We start from the raw sequence: 19,611 nt of genomic DNA, 5'->3' as shown, positions 1-19,611 counted from the left end.
TCCCCATACGCAGGTTGCACATGCCTCCCATAACCATTAGCATCCCATTTGCGACCAGTACAGAGCCAGATGAGCAAATGGACCAGGCTGGATCTGAATACCAAGCTGTGCATTGTCCCATATAAGCACACTTCTCTTGCCCCTCCCTGGAATGAGAGTACAATGTGTGTACATAGCTCTGCAGCATGGGCTGTTGCACCCCTAGACTGTCTTTAGTCTGATCCCTGACTGTGACCCCAAGGAGGGTCTCAACCTGCTGGCTGCAAAGTAAGGACATTGACTTTTAATCAGACAACCACTGCCCTCATGATTGAACAATACAATGATCCATTTCCCATGCAACGCCCCCTTTTTTTCACGAACCTCAGTGTGACTCAATCCTCATGTGCCATATTAACAACCTTCCCAACTCTCCTTATCTACTCCGGAGTCTACATGTATTCCCTCCCATTCATACTTGTAGCATCATATCCACGTGCTGTCTATCAGCATCTCAATTTCCCTTGTTGGATTCCAGCTGACCACCTTCATCTTTCTCTGTGTGCCATTACTCCCCTTCCTCTTCTAGCCCCCTGGGAAGCCTTCCTGCCCTTCTGCCTTCCATCACTCCTCCTTCCCATCAACCTTTTTCAATGCCTTCCTGCCTCTTTGTCCACCGTGTGCCTGTTAGCCTTCACCCAAGCCAAGCTGAAATGCTGGTCTCTGACTGAATGTTCAGCCCTGCTTCAGCACCACTGCACAGTGCTGTCCTTCTGGACTATGGCGCTTGGGGCAGACCAACCCTACACTTCCAGCAGTGTGACATTCCACTGGCATCACAAAAGCTAGCACAGTGAATGTAGCACTCATCTCAAAGTCATAAGCGAAATGAGATCCAACCACCACACACCACTGTTTTTCAAACATGAATCAGACTGGCATAATTTGCCACTGACATGACAAGATTGGGAAGTGGCATGTGTTTCTGGTGAGCAGCAGATCTGATGAGCATTCATGAGAAGGCAATGAATGCAAATGCCAGCCTTGTCATTAGTCAGTGGAATATCTGACTCACCATTAACCCACTGGGAGAACTGCAAACCAGTTTCTAACCAATGGGACTCTGAGCTTTTGGCTCCTGCTGGATTCTTCAATCCCACCCACTATGAAACCAGTTGTCATGGTCCACATTGGAACCAACAACATAGGTTGAACTAGGAAAAATATTTAACCGAGAGAGTTTAAGGAGTTAGGTTCCAAATTAAAATGCAGCACTCCAGATTGTTACCTGAGCCTTGGGCTAACTGACATAGAGTCAAGCAGATTAGAGAATTAGTCAGGTGAGTCTAAGAATAGTGTGAAAAGAAAGGGTTTTGTTCATGGGACACAGGCAGCAGTGCTGGTAAAAGTGGGAGTTTTCCAGTGGGATGTGCTCCAGTTAAATCAGGCTGGGGCCGTGTCCTGGCAAATCATATAACTAGGGCTGTGCTTAGACTAAAAAGTGGTGGCACTGTCCAGGAGAAAGGAACAGTAGCACAGTGGTTAGCACTTTTGCTTCACAGCGCCAGGGACCTGGGTTCAATTCCCAGCTTGGGACACTTTCTGTGTGGAGTCTGCATATTTTCCCCATTTCAGCATGTGTTTCCTCCAAGTGCTCTGGTTCCCTCCCACAGTCCAAAGATGTGCAGGTTAGGTTGGTTGGCCATGCTAAATCGCCCCTTGGTGTCAGGGAGACTAGCTAGGGGAAATGCATGAAATTGTGGTCAGTGTAGACTCGATGGGCCGAATGGGCTCCTTCTACACTGTAGGATTCTATGAGATTTAGAAATCTAGAAAGAAAAAACGAGGCAACAGAACAGCACAGCAAACAGGTAAGCAGGGTGGAACTGAACAGGCAGTGATTAACAATATTTATTAATCAGATCCTTGCAAATAACAGTGGAAAGACAAAAGTAACCTCTTCATATAAATAGTTGAAGCACTTGGAACAAGACAGATGAACTGGTGGCATAGATCTAATCCCCTTTACAGAGACATTGTTACAAGATGAAAAAAGTTGGGAATAAATATTCCAGGAGACATCACATTTTGAAAATAAAGTCAGATTGGAAAAGGAGCTGTAGCATCAATAATAAACATAGAAAGTAGGAACAGTAGGAGGCCATTCAGCTCTTTGTGCCTGCTCCTCCATTCATTATCACTGCTGATCATCCAACTCAATAGCCGGATTCTGCCTTCCCGTATTTAACTGCTTCTTGAGAACATAAAATGCTTTGACTTCAACTCCTTAATAAGAACTAGGAGCAGGAGTAGGTCATCTGGCCCCTAAGCCTGCTCCACCATTCAATAAGATCATGGCTGATCTTTCCATGGACTCAACTCCACTTATCCACTCCCTCACCATAACCTTTAATTCCTTTACTGTTCAAACATTTGTCCATCCTTGCCTTAAAAACATTCAATGAGGTAGCCTCAACTGCTTCACTGGGCAGGAAATTCCACAGATTCACAACCCTTTGTGTGAAGAAGTTCCTCCTCAATTCAGTCCTAAATCTGCTCCTCCTTATTTTGAGGCTATGCCCCCTAGTTCTAGTTTCACCTGCCAGTGGAAACAACCTCCCTGTTTCTATCTTACCTATTCCCTTCATAATCTTATACGTTTCTATAGGATCTCCCCTCATTCTTCTGAATTCCAATGAGTATAGCCCCAGTCTACTCAGTCTCTCCTCATAAGCTAACCTTCTCAACTCCGGAATCATCCTAGTGAATCTCCTCTGCACCCCCTTCAGTGCCAGTATGTCCTTTCTCAAATAAGGAGACCAAAACTGTACACAGTACTCCAGGTGTCATCTCACTACCACACCACATCCTTCCTCAAATAAGGACACCAAAACTGGACACGGTACTCCAGATTTCAGTTTCACCAATACCCTATACAATTACAACAACACTTTTCTACTTGCATACTCCAGTCCCTTTGCAATAAATGCCAACATCTCATTTGCCTTTTTTATTATATGCTGCATACCAACTCTGCAATTCATGAACATAGACACCCAGGTCCTCTGCTCGGAAGCATTTTGAATCTGGTTTCCATTTAGGTAACAATTTGCCTTTCTACATTTTTCTGCCAAAACAGACATCCTCACACTTATCCACATTAAACTCCATCTGCAAAATTTTGGCCCACTCTCCTGGCCTATTTCCATCTGTAAAATCCTTCACTGTAATATCCTCTTCACTGCCTGCTTTGCCACTAATTTTAATATCCTCTGCAAATTTTGCTACGTTACACTTAGTCACTGCTTGCACATCTCACTAGTTACATTCTGCCAACCACGGAAGGACCCATTTATCCCGATCCTTTGCTTTCTGTCAGCCAATCTGCAATCCAATCCAGTATTCTACCCCAAATCTCCTGCACTCTCACCTTCTGGATCAGTCTTTTATGCGGCACTTTATTAAATGGCTTCTGGAAGTCCAGATATACCATGTCCACAGGTTCCCCATTATCCACCTTGATGGTTATGTCATCAAGCATGACTCACCCTTTGTAAAACTGTGCTGACATTGGTGGATTGAGCTTTGTCTTTCCAATGATTGATTCCAGCAACTTCTCCACTACAAAGGTCAAGCTCACTGCCCTAGCATTTCCTACTTTTTGCCTTTCTCCCTTTTTGAATAAGAGCATCATGTTAACATGTTTCCAATCCACCGGGATCTTACCAGAATCCAAAAAATTTTAAAACATCACAACCAATGCATCCAATATCTCTGCTGCCACATCCTTTAATACCCTGGGGTGCAGGTCATTGGGTCCCAGAGACTTATCTGCCTTTAATCCCATGAGTTTATTCAATACCTTCTGCCTAGTGATGGTTATTGCACCACATTCCTCTGCACTAACAACAGCTTTTGGAAAATCTTCATCATAATTAATTAAGATGTTGGTTCAGTGCGTCCACCATCACTATGTTCCCCATTAATAACTCATCAGTCTTGTCCTCTAAAAGGCCAACATTCACTTTAGCTATTCTCTTCCTCTTTATATACTTAAAGAAGCCTTTGATATCTGTGTTTATGTTTTCTCCTAGTTTCCTTTCGTAGTTCACCTTCGCTCTTGATTCTATTTTTAGTAGCCTTTGCTGAAGCTTCTCCCAATAGTTCTCCCAATCCTCCAGCTTACCACTAGCTTTATGTTCTCTTTGATTTCCTTGTCTAGCCATGGAATCTTTTTCTTCTGAGGGATTCAATGTAACTGAGAAATAATCAATATCTCTCTGATTATCCATCAATTTCCTCAACTGTCCTGTCCTCAATTATTTGTGCCAAGTTTATCTGGGCCATCTCTTTCCTCAGGCGTGTATAATTACCTCTGCCCAATGCTAAAACACTAGTATGGTATTCTGTCTTCTTGCTTAATCTGAAATTCTAGCATGTTTGATCACTCTTTCCAAGAGAATATTTAACAAGACTATCAACCAACCTTCATTACATAATACTAAATCCAAAAAAGCCTGCTCCCTGTTTGGTTCCATAATGTATTGCTCCATGAAACAATCCCTCATACAATCTATGAAATTTCCCTCAAGGCTATCTTTGCCAATTTGATTAATCCAGTCAATATGCATGTTAACATCATCCATGATTATCACTGTGCCCTTCTCACAAACCCTCATTATTTCTTGGCTCATATTATCTCCCACTTTAGAAGTATTTCTTGGGGGCTTGTAAATTACTCCTACCATGATGTTTTTTCCTTTTTTTTGTTTCTACCCAGATCAATTCAACACGTAGTAAGAAATTACATTCATACTGTCATCTTTGACCAATAAAGCAACTCCACCTCCTGTTCCAACCTGTCTATCCTTCCAGAAAACTGAATACCGTTGGACATTCAACTTCCAGTCCCAGTCCTGCTGTAACCAATCAGCATGCTAAAAAGTTTTAGATTCAAAAGAAAAGCTTATATGACAGCAGCATACCTGAGGATTGGGAATGCTTTTGAAAGTAGCAACGGGCCATCAAAAGTTTAATGGAAAGGGGGAACACACAATATGAGAGTTGAAGAACTTCCACAAGTATATAAAAACAAGAGTAACTAAGATCCCTTAGAGGGAGAAACATGAGAAGGTATCATGGGAATGAAGAAATGGCAAATATTCAACAAATATCTTTTATCTATCTTCACAGTACAAAACACAAAGGGACTAAAATGAGTGAGAAACTTAAAGTAATTGATCTCATATCAGCAAAGAAAATGTATTGGAAAAAGGGAATAAAATCTGACAAATTCCCAGGACCTAATAATCTAGATCCTAGCATTCTAAAAGAGATAGCTGTAGAGATAATGGATGCATTGTTATAAGTTTCCAGAATTCCCTAGATTCTAGAATGGCCCCACCAAACAGGAAGTTAGAAACTGTAACATTCCCATTCAAGAAAGGAAGGAGAGAAAACAGGGAATTACTGATCAATTAGCCTGACATCAGTTGTCAGGAATTGCTGTATTTTCTCATGATGGAAGTTTTAACACTCACAAAATCATATGATCAAAGTCAACAAAGTTTTACAAAAGGAAAACTGTGTATGACAAATTTACTGTTTTCTTAAGGATGAAACTAATAGGATAGATAAAGGAGAGCCTGCAGATGTAGCTTTTTTGGATTAAAAAGATGTTAATGCACAAGATGAGGGCTCATAGCTATGGTGGCAATATATTAGCATGGATGGAGGATTAGTTAACAGACAGGATGCAGAGATTGGGGTGAATAGGGCATTTTCAAGTTGGCAGGCTGCAACTAGTGAAGTGGCGCAAAGATTGGTGCTAGAGTGTCAGCTATTTACAATTTATATTAATGATTTAGTTGAAGAGACCGTGAGTAACGTACCTAAGCTTATTGATAATATAAAGCCAGGTAGGAATATAGGTTTTGAGGATACTAAGAGACTGCAAAGAGATTGGACTGGGTTCAGTAAGTGGGCAAATGGAGTATAATGTGAGCCAGTTTGAGGCTATTCATTGGTTGTAAGAATAGAAAAGTAGAATATTTTTTAAAAGGTAAGAAACTTGTAGCTGTTAATCTTAAGATGGATTCAGAACTGGCTTGGTCATAGAAAACAGAATAGCGGTGGAAGGGTTTTTTTTCTGAGTGGAGGTTTGTAATGAAAGGTGTTCCGCAAGGATCAGTACTGAGACTTCTGTTGTTTGTAATATCTATAAATGACTTGGAAGAAAACGTAGCTATCTGATTAGCAAGTTTGCGGATGATACTAAGATTGCTGGAATTACAGATAGTGATGAAGATTGTAGAGAATTCAGCAGGATATAAATAGGCTGGAAAATTGGGCGGAGAAATAAATGGCAGAAAGAATTTAATCTGGACAAATACATGGTGGTGCATTTTGGTAGATCCAATTCAGGTAGGAGCTACAAAATAAATGGTAAAACCATCAGGAGCATAGATCCAGAGACATCTGAGAGTACAGTTCCATAGATCCTTAGCACAGCTGGAGGAAAAGGTGGTAAAGAAAGCGTATGCCATGCTTGCCTTCGTTGGCCGCGGCATCGAGTATAAAAGTTGGTAAATTGTTAGAGTTATATAAAACATTGGTTAGGTCACATTTCTGGCCAATTGTGATTGCCACAATTTCAAAAGGATGTGGGGGCTCTGGTGGGAGTACAGAAAAGGTTTGCTAGGGTGTTGTCTGGTATGGAGTGTAGTAGCTATGAGGAGAGATTGAATAAACTGGGATTGCTCTCCCTGGAGAAACGGAGGCTGAAGGGCGACCTGATAAAAGTTTATAAATTTACGAAGAGCATAGATAAGGTGAACAGTTGTAAACTTTCTTTCAAGGCAGAAATGACAATTACAGGGTCGCAAGTTCAAGGTAAAGGGGGAAAGGTTCAGTAAAGATGTGCAGAGGAAGTGTTTTTTTTAGAGGGTGGTGGGAGCCAAGTGAGGTAGTTGAGGCAGACATGTTAGCGACATTTAAGACTTATCTGAATAGACACATGAGCAGGTGGGGAATAGAGGAGTACAGATGGTTGACCCAGATAGGACAACATGATTGGCGCAGGCTTGGTGGGTCAAAGGACCAGTTCGTGTGCTATACTGTTCTTTGAAGTTCCAGGTTTTTGATCCATAGAAGTGGAGGAATGGTGAAATAGATTTGAAGCAGAATGCCATGTGATTTGAACAAGAACCTGAAGGTAGTGTTCCCATGTGCCTGCTGCTCTTGGCCTTCTATAGGGTAGGGACCACAAGTTTGGATGATGTTGTTGAAGGAGGATTGGCAAATTGCTGTAGTGCGTCTCATAGACACTACGCATTTGTACTACTGTGTGACGGCAGTTGAGAGAGCAAATAGTTAAGGGGTGGATGAAATGCTGGTCAAGCGAACTGCTTTGTCGTAGATGGTACCTAGCTTCTTGAGTATTGTCGGAGTTGTACTGTTCAAGGCAAGGAGAGAGTATTCCATCATACTTCTGATTTGTAGAATCCATTTCCCCTCACAAAGTCAGCAACATCAAAGCTAGAAACCTCTAATCTTCTGAGTTTCCACTTCTAAACCTCTTATGTTGCAGCTACAGGGTTGGTGTGTCTGCTAAATACAACTTGGGTACAGTACCTGGAAATCCAGGAAAGAATTGTGACCTGGACATCTGCAAAGTACTTTTTGTGTTAAGTACAATCTTTTCACAAAGAGTGCTATAAATATGTATCAATGTTTATTTCAAGCAACCCCCTAGGATACAGCAAAATACTGAGGATGCTGGAATCTGAAACTTAAACAGAAAATGCTGGAAAATCTCAGCAGGTCTGACAGTGTCTATGGGGAGAGGATAGAGCTCTGACAAAGGATCATCTAGACTTGAAACATTGGCTCTATTCTCTCCCCACAGATGCTGACAGGCCTGCTAAGATCTTTCCAGCATTTTCTGTTTTTGTTGCCCTAGGATACTGCAGTAGTCACTAGATTTTCCAACATGCTGGAGCATATAGGTGCCCAAGATGCATTTCTGTTGGAACTGCTCCTGCCTCCCTTAACATCAGATAGTTTGCCAGACTCAATAGGGAGGTAACTCCGACAAAACTACCAGTACTGTAAGTCTCTAGAATGCCAGAGTCATTCTGTCTCATGGCAGAAGTTAAAATAATGGTACAGATAACATAAAATGTAAGTAAGAATAGAAAGTGTCAGGCAAGTGACAATTTTTACTTACCTGGCTCTCCTCGAGTTCCATGCTACGACCTCTGCTGCTGAGTTCTGCTAGTGCCTTTTCCTCAAGGTCTTTCCACATTTTATTCACATCTTCAAGCTCTAACTCCAGTTCCTTCACTGCCTGCTGGTGAACGCTGTATTGTTTCTCACTGCTCTTAAGAAATTTCCTAGCTGCTTCCACCTTCTTCATATGGTGCCTTGTGTTCTCCTTGGCTTTGATGTAGTTGGGTCGCTTCTCATTCAGTTTAGAGTCATGAACTCTGGTAATGTGATAAAATGAAATAAAATCCATTAATTCCATGGCCAAATACCAAATTTACCTGGCCATATGTAATGGGAGGCTTGAAAACAAACCTACCTGATCATGATAAAGTGGAATCCACACAGCAAATTAAACTTTAGCCAGGCACAGAAGATGCCAAAAATTATGAATTCTCATTGAAAAATTTTCATATAGTGCAATGTATGACATTAGGGCCAATTTCCCTCACTAGTGGAAATTGATGCATGTGGCTTACTCAGACTGATCCTGCAGCCCTCCTGTGGGTCGCAGTCTTGCTTTTCTGAATAGGTGGGACAAACACCAAAACGCACCAGAATCCTTCTTCGAATATGCGGATCAAACCCAAGGGCATCATCAAGGTCCAACTACAATCTAACTGGAGGTCTGCAAGGAGAAGGCAATGTGACTTGCCCTTTTGGCTAATCTGTTGGCAAAGAGGTGTTGATGCAGAAGAGACCCAAAAAAGAAAATTCATTTTTCTTTAAAAAAAGACTTTCTTTGTGGAACTGCATTTCTGGACTCCATAAACCTTAGGTTTCCTATGTCCCATCTATCCCCCCACCAATCTTAACCATGAAACCCTTCTTAACCATTCGGCTGACTGATAGGAGAAGTTCCTCTGAGATTTCTTATGAAGGGCTGCTCATATCTGAAATTCCATTGCCACTCATCAGCAACAGCTACTGGCGGTGTTCAACAGAATGACTGGATTTATGCAGAAGCAGCCTGTCCTAAGTCTATTCCACAACTGCAAAGTTAAAAATCAGGATTGCCACATGCTATTTATAAACAATGGATTTTAATCACCACAGGATGGGAGAACAAAAATATAGCCTCAAGTAAGAATGTCAAATCATGAAATAGAGCAATAGAGCGAAAAGCCAAAAGAAATACAAAAAATATAAATTAACATCTGGTCGAATAAGAGATGTAGTCTTACATTTTCTGCCATTAGCAGTCCATTTTAGCATCATAAATCTGGTGGTAGGAATGGAAATGATGAGTTCCACTGTGCATTGTATAGTAATGATGTGGATATGCCGGCGTTGGACTTGGGTAAACACAGTAAAAAGTCTGACAACACCAGGTTTAAGGCCAACCGATTTATTTGATAGTAAACTCACTAGCTTTCGAGGGGAAGAAGAGGGAAACCCCTCAAAAGCTAGTGAGTTTACTATCAAATAAATCGGTTGGACTTAAACCTGGTGTTGTCAGACTTTTTACATTGTATAGTATACAGGGGTTGGCAGTGACATATGACAGGCTTGTCAAAAACAGGTGGGCAATTCATTTTACTATTCATTTGGAAGTAGCAGTGTTCAAAACATTGGGGGTGGGGGGGGTGGGTTATTCTCTGACCTCGCTGAGCCTGGTGCAGCGAGTAACATGCGGGCCTAAAAATTGGAGTGATCAGAAGGATACAAGTCCAGTGAAGAAAGAGATTCAATGACTTGATAAAGTCTTTGAAAGATGAGTGGCATATGAAACCTAAATGACAAATCTTTAACTATGAACACACATGCATGCACTTGAGCTGAGCAGACCAAATGTCCATAGTTTTTCTTAAATTTGTCAGATCAAGAGACCAACTTCATGACTAAAACATCAGCAACCCTAATATATGGGCAGAATAACGCAGGGGGCATCACTGGGGAGCACAACCTATAAGAATATAATTCTGGAAGGGTGAGGGAGGACTCACTGACTCATAAAATCTTCCTCTACTTATCTAGCAGAAGAGGGCCCATTACACCAGGGAAATGAATCAGATATGTGGTGGCGTGCTAAACCTCCGTTGTCGTAGCGTCTGCATGGTGACCAACGGATGAATGAACATCGCTCGACAATCACCAGGCAATGCCCATGACCACTGAAGTGTTCGCCAAAACTTCCTGTTGGCGAACACTTCAGTGGTCACGGGCATTCAGCCTCTGACCTTCGGGTAAGCATTCTCCAAGGCAGCCTTCACGACACATGACAGCGCAGAGTCGCTGAGCAGAGACTGATAGCCAAGTTCCGCACACGAGGACAGTCTCAACAGGGATCTTGGGTTCATGTCGCACTGTCTGTAACCCCCATGACTTGCCTGGGTTTGCAAAACCTCACTTACTGTACTGTCTGGAGACAATACACATCTCTTTAACCTGTGATCAGTGCTCCTTCCACTCACATTGTCGGCCACTTTAGGACTTCAACAGCAGGTTAGGTGTAAAGATTCGCATTCTAATCAGTAATCTGTAAACTGCCTGTGTTTTATATGCTCTGTCTGAGGCCAGAACTCTCCATTCACCTGAAGAAGAGGAAAACCTCGAAAGCTAGTGAGTTTACTATCAAATAAAATCGGTTGGACTTAAACCTGGTGTTGTCAGACTTTTTACTGTGTTTACCCCAGTCCAACGCCGGCATATCCACAATGTGAAGAATGACAAAAGGAGGACTGGAAAAAAGAAAAGGGCTGGAAACTCATCACAAGCAGTGCTATGTGTCTAAGAATGCTAAAACTTTAATATCATGAAAATGTAAATAGTAACATTTCTGTTTTGAAATTTTTCTAATTTCCATACACTGCAAAGAACAACCTCCAATCAGTGCAGCATTGACATGGGGGCTACAGTGAAACCCGAAGAAACATATATCCCAAAAATGGACATTTATTAACAGTTCCAAACAATTTACACTGTATTAAATGTAAGCTGCAACCTAAAACCATGGACACATGCTAATTACAAACAGCTATCAATGCACTAATGTATTGGCAATTTAAAACAATTGACACACAGATAGGCACACTGTGACACTGGGTGAAAAATTTGGTTTTGGAATGGAGCTCTTTTTATTCATAAAGAATTCATGAAGAATGTCACCTACAGGGGATCTAACACATATAAGATAAGTGCAATAACATTGCAGATGTCACATGATCCAATAGCACATGGTTAAAAATATGAAAAACAGATCTGATAACTCAGAAGCATTTTCTCCGTTAAATCCAAGCAGCAACTATGATTAGCAACTCAATATTCAAAAGTATATTCTGATTGTATTCAGGTACAACAGCGACTTACTTTATCTCATTCTCTATTTGCTGTAGTTCTCGGTTAAGTTTACCAAACTCTTTTTTCTTCACTCTCATTTCTTCCTCTGCTGTAGCTTGTCTTGCTTTCTGACTATTTATAGCTTTATTGTTTGCTTGTAGTTCATTGCTAACATTTTCAATGAACTTCTCATTATAATATAAAAGGAAGAGATGTAACTGAGTCCTGCTTGCTTTCAGCTCTTCTATCAACATTTGGTAACGAACTGCCTAAGTATTCAAATGATAAGAAAAATACATTATTTAATGTGATGCTAAGAACTGATTGAAATACCAAAAATTAAATGCAACGACCATCAGATTTATCATTCCACTCTAAATGGGTTTTCAAAGTGGTGAAACATCTACCAATATCAAGAAAGACATTTTTACGTAATGAGTATCATGTACTTACTTTGGGATCAAACATTGGAGAAGAAAGATTTTAACAATTTAGTAATTGTCAGCCAGCAACCCAATAGTGATAACAGGAAGCCATCTGAGAGCTGGGTCTCATTAACTTATGCAGCAGTAAGCACCAAACAAGCATTTCAATTCTGAGTGAACACAATGACCCTAAGGTTGGTCTGGGATTGGGGATGGAGCATTTGCAATTTTGGAGTAGGAGGAACCTATGGTGGCAAGAACTCACATTACTCTTCCAAACAAACCTGTTGGACTTTAACCTGTTGTTGTGAGACTTCTTACTGTACTCATCTGGAGACTGAGGAATACACCTGGTCCAATAAAAATAATTTACTTTCTCAAACCTCCTCTACAACACATTTTTTGAGTGAAATGCCCACAGCAACTTGGCCCAATAGGTAGTTTAAAAAAGCAATTACACCTTGGACCTTGATGACATTGTTCGATATTAGCAGAGATATTTTAATATAATTAAAGTGAGTCTTTTAAATTCTGGTTTTACTTTCCAACAAGCAATCCAAAACAATTATTTCTAATTCTCTGTGCTTGTACCTTCTAAGAACATAAGAAATAGGAGCAGGAGTAGGCCATCTAGCCCTTCGAGCCTGCCCCGCCATTCAATAAGATCATGGCTGATCTGAAGTGGATCAGTTCCACTTTCCTGCTTTCTCCCCATAACCCTTAATTCCCTGGTCTGTCAATTCCCGTGACTTAAATATATTTAGCGAGGTAGCCTCCACCACTTCAACGGGCAGATAATTCCAGAGATTCACCACCCTTTGAGTGAAGAAGTTCCTCCTCAACTCCGTTCTAAACTGCTCCCCCCCCCACCTTATCTTGAGGCTGTGCCCTCTAGTCCTGCTGTCCTTTCTGAGCAGGAAGAATCTCTCCACCTCTACCCTATCCATCCCTTTCATTATCTTATATGTCTCTATAAGATCCCCCCTCATCCTTCTAAACTCCAACGAGTACAGACCCAGTCTATTCAGTCTCTCTTCATAGTCTAACCCCCTCATCTCCGGTATCAACCTAGTGAACCTCCTCTGCACTCCCTCCAAGGCCAAAATATCCTTACGCAAGTGCGGCAACCAAAACTGCACACAATACTCCAGCTGCGGCCTCACCAGTGCCGTGTACAGTTGCAGCAAGACCTCCCTGCTTTTATATTCTATCCCCCTCGCTATAAAGACCAGCATCCCATTCACCTTCTTGATCACCTGCTGCACCTGCAGACTGGGTTTTTACGACTCATGCACAAGGACCCCCAGGTCCCTCCGCACCGTAGCATGCTGCAGCTTTTCGCCCTTTCTCCCAGGGCAAACTGTTACTTTTAATCAAGAATGTACATGAGCGCATTTTCTTCTCCTTTTTCTTCAGCAGTCCATCAGGATCAAGGGTGAGTTGATGGGTTCTGAAATGGTTCCAAGTCCAATATGCAATCTGTAGACCTTACTGGACAGGCAATATTATAAGAATTGGGTAGATAGGTTTTTGGCAGGTTTGTACACTCCTCCGAAGCTTTGACTTTGTCACTGTACATTCCCGACAAAGTGTCTCAATGTACAGTCATAGAATCTTACAGTGCAGAAGGAGGTCACCTGAATCGACAGCAATCTAACTCAGGCTCTATTCCTGTAACCTCACATATTTACCTTGCTGATTCCCCGACACTAACAGACAACTTAGCATAGCCAATCAACCCAACCCACACATCTTTTGGAGGGTGGGAGGAAACCCACACAAACATGATGAAAATGTGCAAACTCCACACTGTCACCCGAGGCCAGAAGTGAATGCAGGTCCCTGGTGATGTGATGCAGCAGTGCTAACTACTCTGCCACTGTGCCATTTGATGTCTTTCTGGATAAGCCTCCCCTATTTTGATCAGTCAAAAGCCAGGGTCTCCCATGAGTGGGCGGGTTTGTTTGTTCTTTTCAGAGATGCTTTGAGGACATCTTTAATATGTTTCTTCTATCTTTCTTGCAGCTTCCTGCGATCAAGTTCTGAAAAGAGTAACTGCTTTGGAAGTGTGCTGTCAGGCATACAAACAACATGTCCCAACCAAGCAGAACTGGTTTTGAGTGAGTAGCACCTCAATGCTAAGCATATTGACTTGGGAGAGGATGCTGCTGTTGGACCAGACTTGGAGGTTTTTGCAAAGGCACTGCGGGTGCTACTTATCCAATGGTTGAGGGGTCTGTTGTAGATCATTGAAGTCTCTGGTGCAGTAATCACTACTGCCTATGAAATTATGATTTTAATTTCAAGTTTGCGATCCTTTTCCTCAAATGCAAAGTTCATTAGTCTACTAAAGGATGAGCTGACAGATTTTTCCTCAAATGATGCAAAGAAGCAACAATGACAAGAAGCACAGTTTCTGAGTGAGCAAGCACAGTGGCATTATCGACATACTGAGATTCTATGTATGATGTTGGAATGGATTTGGATTGAAGGTGGCATAGGTTGAACAGCCTGTGGGTAATGTGGTGGAGTTGAGGTGCTGTATTTCAATGAGGAAAATGAAGAGGGTTGATGCAATAACACAGATTTGTCTGACTCCAGATTTAACAGGGATAGGGGTTATACTGGTTCTTTTGGTGATGGTCACATCATGCATTTCATTGTGGAGGAGGCAGAGCAAATTGATAAATTTTTGAGAGCAGCCAAATTTGAGAAGGATATACCCATGCACCTTCAACCAAAGCCTTTGTGATGTCAAAAAAAGTCTTGCTACGATCTTCGACCAGTCTTTGATACAATCTGGTTAGGAACCTGTAACATTTTGTTTGAAGTGGAACAAGTTTGAGATCCAAAGCACTTACTATGCAAATAAAGCTAAGATGCCATGGTTTCTGAACAAACAAAATAAACTTCATTTTACAGTCAGAAAAGTAAAACAATTTACAGTATCAATCTTATACTCCTACGTTCAGAATTAACATGAGGTGCATGTGAATTAGCAGACTGAATTGCGTATGAACATTCTGCACTGCACGATAAATGCCAGGCATGACCAAGACACAAAAAACAAAGAAAATTACAGTGCAAGAACAGGCCCTTCAGCCCTCCAAGTCTGCACCAACCATGCTACCTGACTTAACTAAAACCCCGTACCCTTCCAGGGACCATATCCCTTGATTCCCAACCTATTCATGTATTTGTCAAGGTGCCTCTTAAAAGTCACTATCGCATATCTGCTTCCACTACCTCCCTGGCAATGCGTTCCAAGCACCCACCATTGTCTGTGTAAAAAATCTGCCTCGTACATCTCTTTTAAACCTTGCCTCTTGTACCTTATACCTGTGCCCCCTAATAACTGACTCTTCCGCTCTGGGAAAAAGCTTCTAACAATCCACTCTGTCCATGCCTCTCATAATCTTGTAGACTTCTATCACGTTACCTCTCAACCTCCGTCATTCCAGTTGAGTACAAACCAAGTTTCTCCAACCTCTCTTCATAGCTGATGCCCTCCATACCAGGCAACATCTTAATAAATCTTTTCTGTACCCTCTCTAAAGCCTCCACATCCTTTTGGTAGTGTGGCAACCAGAATTGAACACTATATTCTGAGTGTGGCCTAAGATTCTATAAAGCTGCAATATGACTTGCCAATTTTTAAACTCAATGCCCAGCCGATGAAGGCAAATATGCCTTCTTGACTATCTTCTCCACCTGTATTGTCCCTTTCAGCAACCTGTGTACATGTACACCCATATCCCTTTCCCTATCAATACTCTTAAGGGTTCTGCCATTCACTGTATATTTTCTATTTGTATTAAACTTTCCAAAATGCATTACCTCACACTTGTCCGGATTAAACTCCACCTGCCATCTCACCGCCCAAATATCCAATTGATCTATATCCTACTGTATCCTCAATGCTATCTGCAAATCCACCAACCTTTGTGTCGTCTGCAAACTTACTAATCAATCCAGTTACATTTTCCTCCAAATCATTTATATACATTACAAACAGCAAAGGTCCCAGCACTGATCCCTGAGGAACGCCACTTGTCACAGCCCTCCATTCAGAGACACAGCCTTCCACTGCTACCCTCTGTCTTCTTTGACTGAGCCAGTTTTGTATCCACCTTGCCAGCTCACTGCTGATCCCATGCAATTTCACCTTCTGCACTAGTCTGCCATGAGGGACCTTGTCAAAGGCCTTACTGAAGTCCATGTAGACAACATCAATCATCTTCGTTACTTCCTTGAAAAACTTATCACATCCCACAGATTTCTCAGTGATCCACCCAGCTATCAGTAACATTGAGTCAATTAGTTTCAATGAAACTCTGGTCTCCCTTAAGAGATTTTAAAATCTTTATTCCTCCCTTTTGAAAATCTAGCCTCAGAACACCATCCAAAAATTGCTCCGACTCTGACTGCCTCAACCTGCAGGGTTTCAATCTCGTTTCCTGGGACTCCATTACCCTGGATTCCCAAGTCTTCACTCAAGCACCAACTCACAGGCACAACTGTAGTTCTTCAGCCATGCCATTCAGAACTCTACTGCTTCAAAGGGTTACATTTGCCCCAGCACCACATAGCACAGTCATTCATTTTCCGCTGTCTTTTTAACCCCTAGAGCTTCTCCTGAGCTCTTTGTATTGGAAGCCTGACAACCACAGGACTTTTACTACTTGGAGCCTCTTTATCACCACCTCTCCCCAATAGTGCTTTCAGATAGTTGTCTTCTCCTTGTAGCTCCTTCCCCAGTTCTCTCTCTTCCACAGGGTTTCCCCTCTGGGATATCTTCCTCTTCTGGAACTCCGCTGACTAAAAATGATTGAATTTCAGAAGGAATTTCATCTGCTCCAAGGGCTTTGTTGTTTTAACTTAATTCTGGACCAGGATAGTACCAAGACTGAGGTATGGGGCACTGAGGAATGGAGTTAAAGACTTTCAAATCATAAGAACATAAGAACATAAGAAATAGGAGCAGGAGTAGGCCATCTAGCCCTTCGAGCCTGCCCCGCCATTCAATAAGATCATGGCTGATCTGTTGTGGCTCAGTTCCACTTTCCCGCCCTCTCCCCATAACCCTTAATCCCCTCTCTTATCAAGAACCCATCAACCCGCTTCTTAAAAATATTTAGCGAGGCAGCCTCCACCACTTCAACGGGCAGAGAATTCCAGAGATTCACCACCCTTTGAGTGAAATCAACACAGAGACTGCTTTCTCTGGGTCCACTATCTCCCGGTGGGAATTGCATTGGTCTGGAGAATTGGGCGTTGGCAGAAAAATGGGTTCTGTGTCAGTCGCCAAACCTGTAGCGATGCTCTCGATCTGCCATGCCGGTCCTGGTTAGGTTCCTGGCCACAGCAGGTGGGAACGTGATAAATACACAAATGGCCTCTTTATCCATCGGCCTCTTTGGATAGAGGCCAATTCAAAAGCCTCCCAAGATGCAGGGGCCACTGTCTCCGTGACCCTGCCATCTCACTCTTGGAGGAAGCAGCTCTTGCATGCTGCGTGGATCAGCTACAACGGTGAGGGTTCATCAGTCTTCAAACACAACATTTTTCAGAGATAAGGGAGAACATGAGTGCAACAACATGGATGACCATGCTGATTGTCTCTCTCTATTTCTGTCTCTCTCTCCTCTTCTCCATTCTCCCTACAAAGAAAAGATAAATTGTGGCTTTCAGCCAGGCCAGCTGGCTTTTATGGTAGGGAGTTAGGTGTTGGCAGGAGTTTTAGGGTTACTGACGCCTGACCCAACAGCCAGCCCCAAATGTCAGGAAGCTGCCTTAGAGACTTATCTCTCATTGCCTCCAGACTTGAGGCGTAATAATTTCATTGTTCAGCAGATCAATCCCCAGCAGCCCCCTAATCCTTATACCCTACCTTGTCCAGTTTCTTGTTTCCCCCCCGAGTTCCCATCATTCTGTTCTGTTTCCCACCCCATCCCCCCAATTCTTGCCAGCCCCTTCTGTTCTACATCTTTTTATACACCCACCACCTCTCTCCACCCAAGGGGTTGGGGTTGGGGATGGAGAGACTCAAGGGTCAGATTTTCAGGGTCATTGCCTGGTGATGCTGTCAAAGGCAGATGTCTAATACTGTTGCTCTCAGAGACACTCAGATAGGAATAAGGTCCTGTGGGAAGATCAGAGGCCCAAGCAGCTGACATAATACCACACACTAATTCACTCCCCCTTAAGAAACAGATGTCACACTGATAGGCCAGTTGGTATAGAATTGATATGCATTTATAAGTATCTATAATTGGTGTCCCCTTCCCTCAAATACAGCTGTGAAACTTCACCTTTACCAACATAGTGGTCTGCTACCTTTCTCTTCTGCCGTTCCCTCCCATTCGTTCTACACATATCCACAGATGGCACATCAGAGGTAGAGGCAGTCCGCTGACAACCACCTGCTGGTCTGTGATGCCACTGGCAGATGTCCTCTGGAGGGCCGAGACCTGAACAGGCCTAGCTTACAACATGTCACCCTGTTCTGCCACCAACCAGGAAAAACCCAGTGTCAGGTAGGGGGATTCAGAAGTGTAGTGACAGCCTCTTCCTGGTTTGAAACCCAGAAGTGGGCTCCAGAACTTCCTCCTCCCTCAGGGTGCAAGTTGGTTCCCAGGTCACTCTTTGGGATGGAGGGGCAGCTGGGCTGAGTTCCAAAAACCTCTCCATCGCCTGGTACTGCCAGTCCTGGAGGCCCACCATTGTCAGCACTATGATTCCAATGTTCTCAGCCATGGCCCTCAGCAATTGAACAATGCTATGGATGCCTTCAGCTATTGTCCTGTGAGACTGGGCTAAGTTCTGATCCACATCAGCAATATCCCTCAACGCCAGAGACATGCCGGTGTGAGAGTGGATCCTGGTGCCTGGAGCATCAGCCATGGATATCACTGAGTGTCCACGCCTCAGAAGTCATTAGTCATGGTACAGACATCTTAACGCTTGTGCTTCACGCTCTCTCCACTCACACTGTCTGTACCTTTAAGACTTGATTACCTGTAAAGACTCACATTCCAACCATTATTTTGTAAATTGAGTATGTGTCTTTATATGCCCTGCTTGTGAACAGAACTCCCACTTAACTGATGAAGGAGCAGCCCTCCGAAAGCTAGTGGCTTTTGCTACCAAATAAGCCTGTTGGACTTTAACCTAGTGTTGTGAGACTTCTTACGGACATCTTGGCACAGGCTTTCCTCAGTAGATGCCACCCTTGCCGTGTAGTCCTAGGTGCCACTCAATGCCGGCACCATCTTCCGCGAGGCAAGGCTCCCGGACTCCTCCAGTTGTGCTGGTATTTGCTTGAAGGTCACTGACACCCTAGCTGTAAAAGCTGGCTTTGCTTTTGCACGTTCATCATTGTTGGAATGAACATCATCAGAGGCCTGACACCTAGCTTAGGGCCAGCAGTTTTCAGGCAGCCATGAGGCCTCTGACTGGATGCTCCACTGGATGATCCAGCTTCCACCCAATGTGTAATTGTGGACGTTTCCCATCGAGATGAGTGTCTCTGCACTAGTGCCTGCAAATGCGTTGATGAGATTTCAGTGTCAGAGATGCTCTGAGGGGTTGGATGGCGGGATGCAATCCTGGATGGCCAGGTTCTCATTTGACAGAGATCCAACAAGACAGAGGACATGGGGGT

The 19,611-nt window shown here is 42.9% G+C and overlaps 1 protein-coding gene across 6 annotated transcripts in view; it reads right to left on the bottom strand.

Annotated features, from left to right (window-relative positions):
• Window positions 1–19,611, bottom strand: part of LOC145344509 (structural maintenance of chromosomes protein 1B-like) — a 141,494-nt gene that overhangs the window by 102,364 nt on the left and 19,519 nt on the right. For all 6 annotated transcript variants that reach the window (XM_080191686.1, XM_080191684.1, XM_080191687.1 and 3 more), the window contains 2 exons: window positions 11,554–11,792; window positions 8,207–8,465 (listed from right to left, as the gene is read on the bottom strand). In XM_080191686.1, coding sequence (XP_080047812.1) covers window positions 8,207–8,465; window positions 11,554–11,792 — 498 coding nt within the window. The remainder of the gene's footprint in view (window positions 1–8,206; window positions 8,466–11,553; window positions 11,793–19,611) is intronic.

This window comes from Carcharhinus amblyrhynchos, chromosome 6 (assembly GCF_965287045.1).
Source record: "Carcharhinus amblyrhynchos chromosome 6, sCarAmb.v2.hapA, whole genome shotgun sequence".
Classification (NCBI taxonomy): Eukaryota; Metazoa; Chordata; class Chondrichthyes; order Carcharhiniformes; family Carcharhinidae; genus Carcharhinus; species Carcharhinus amblyrhynchos.
Note: the sequence above shows the minus strand (reverse complement) of the source record. Positions and strands in the feature narration are given on the sequence as shown.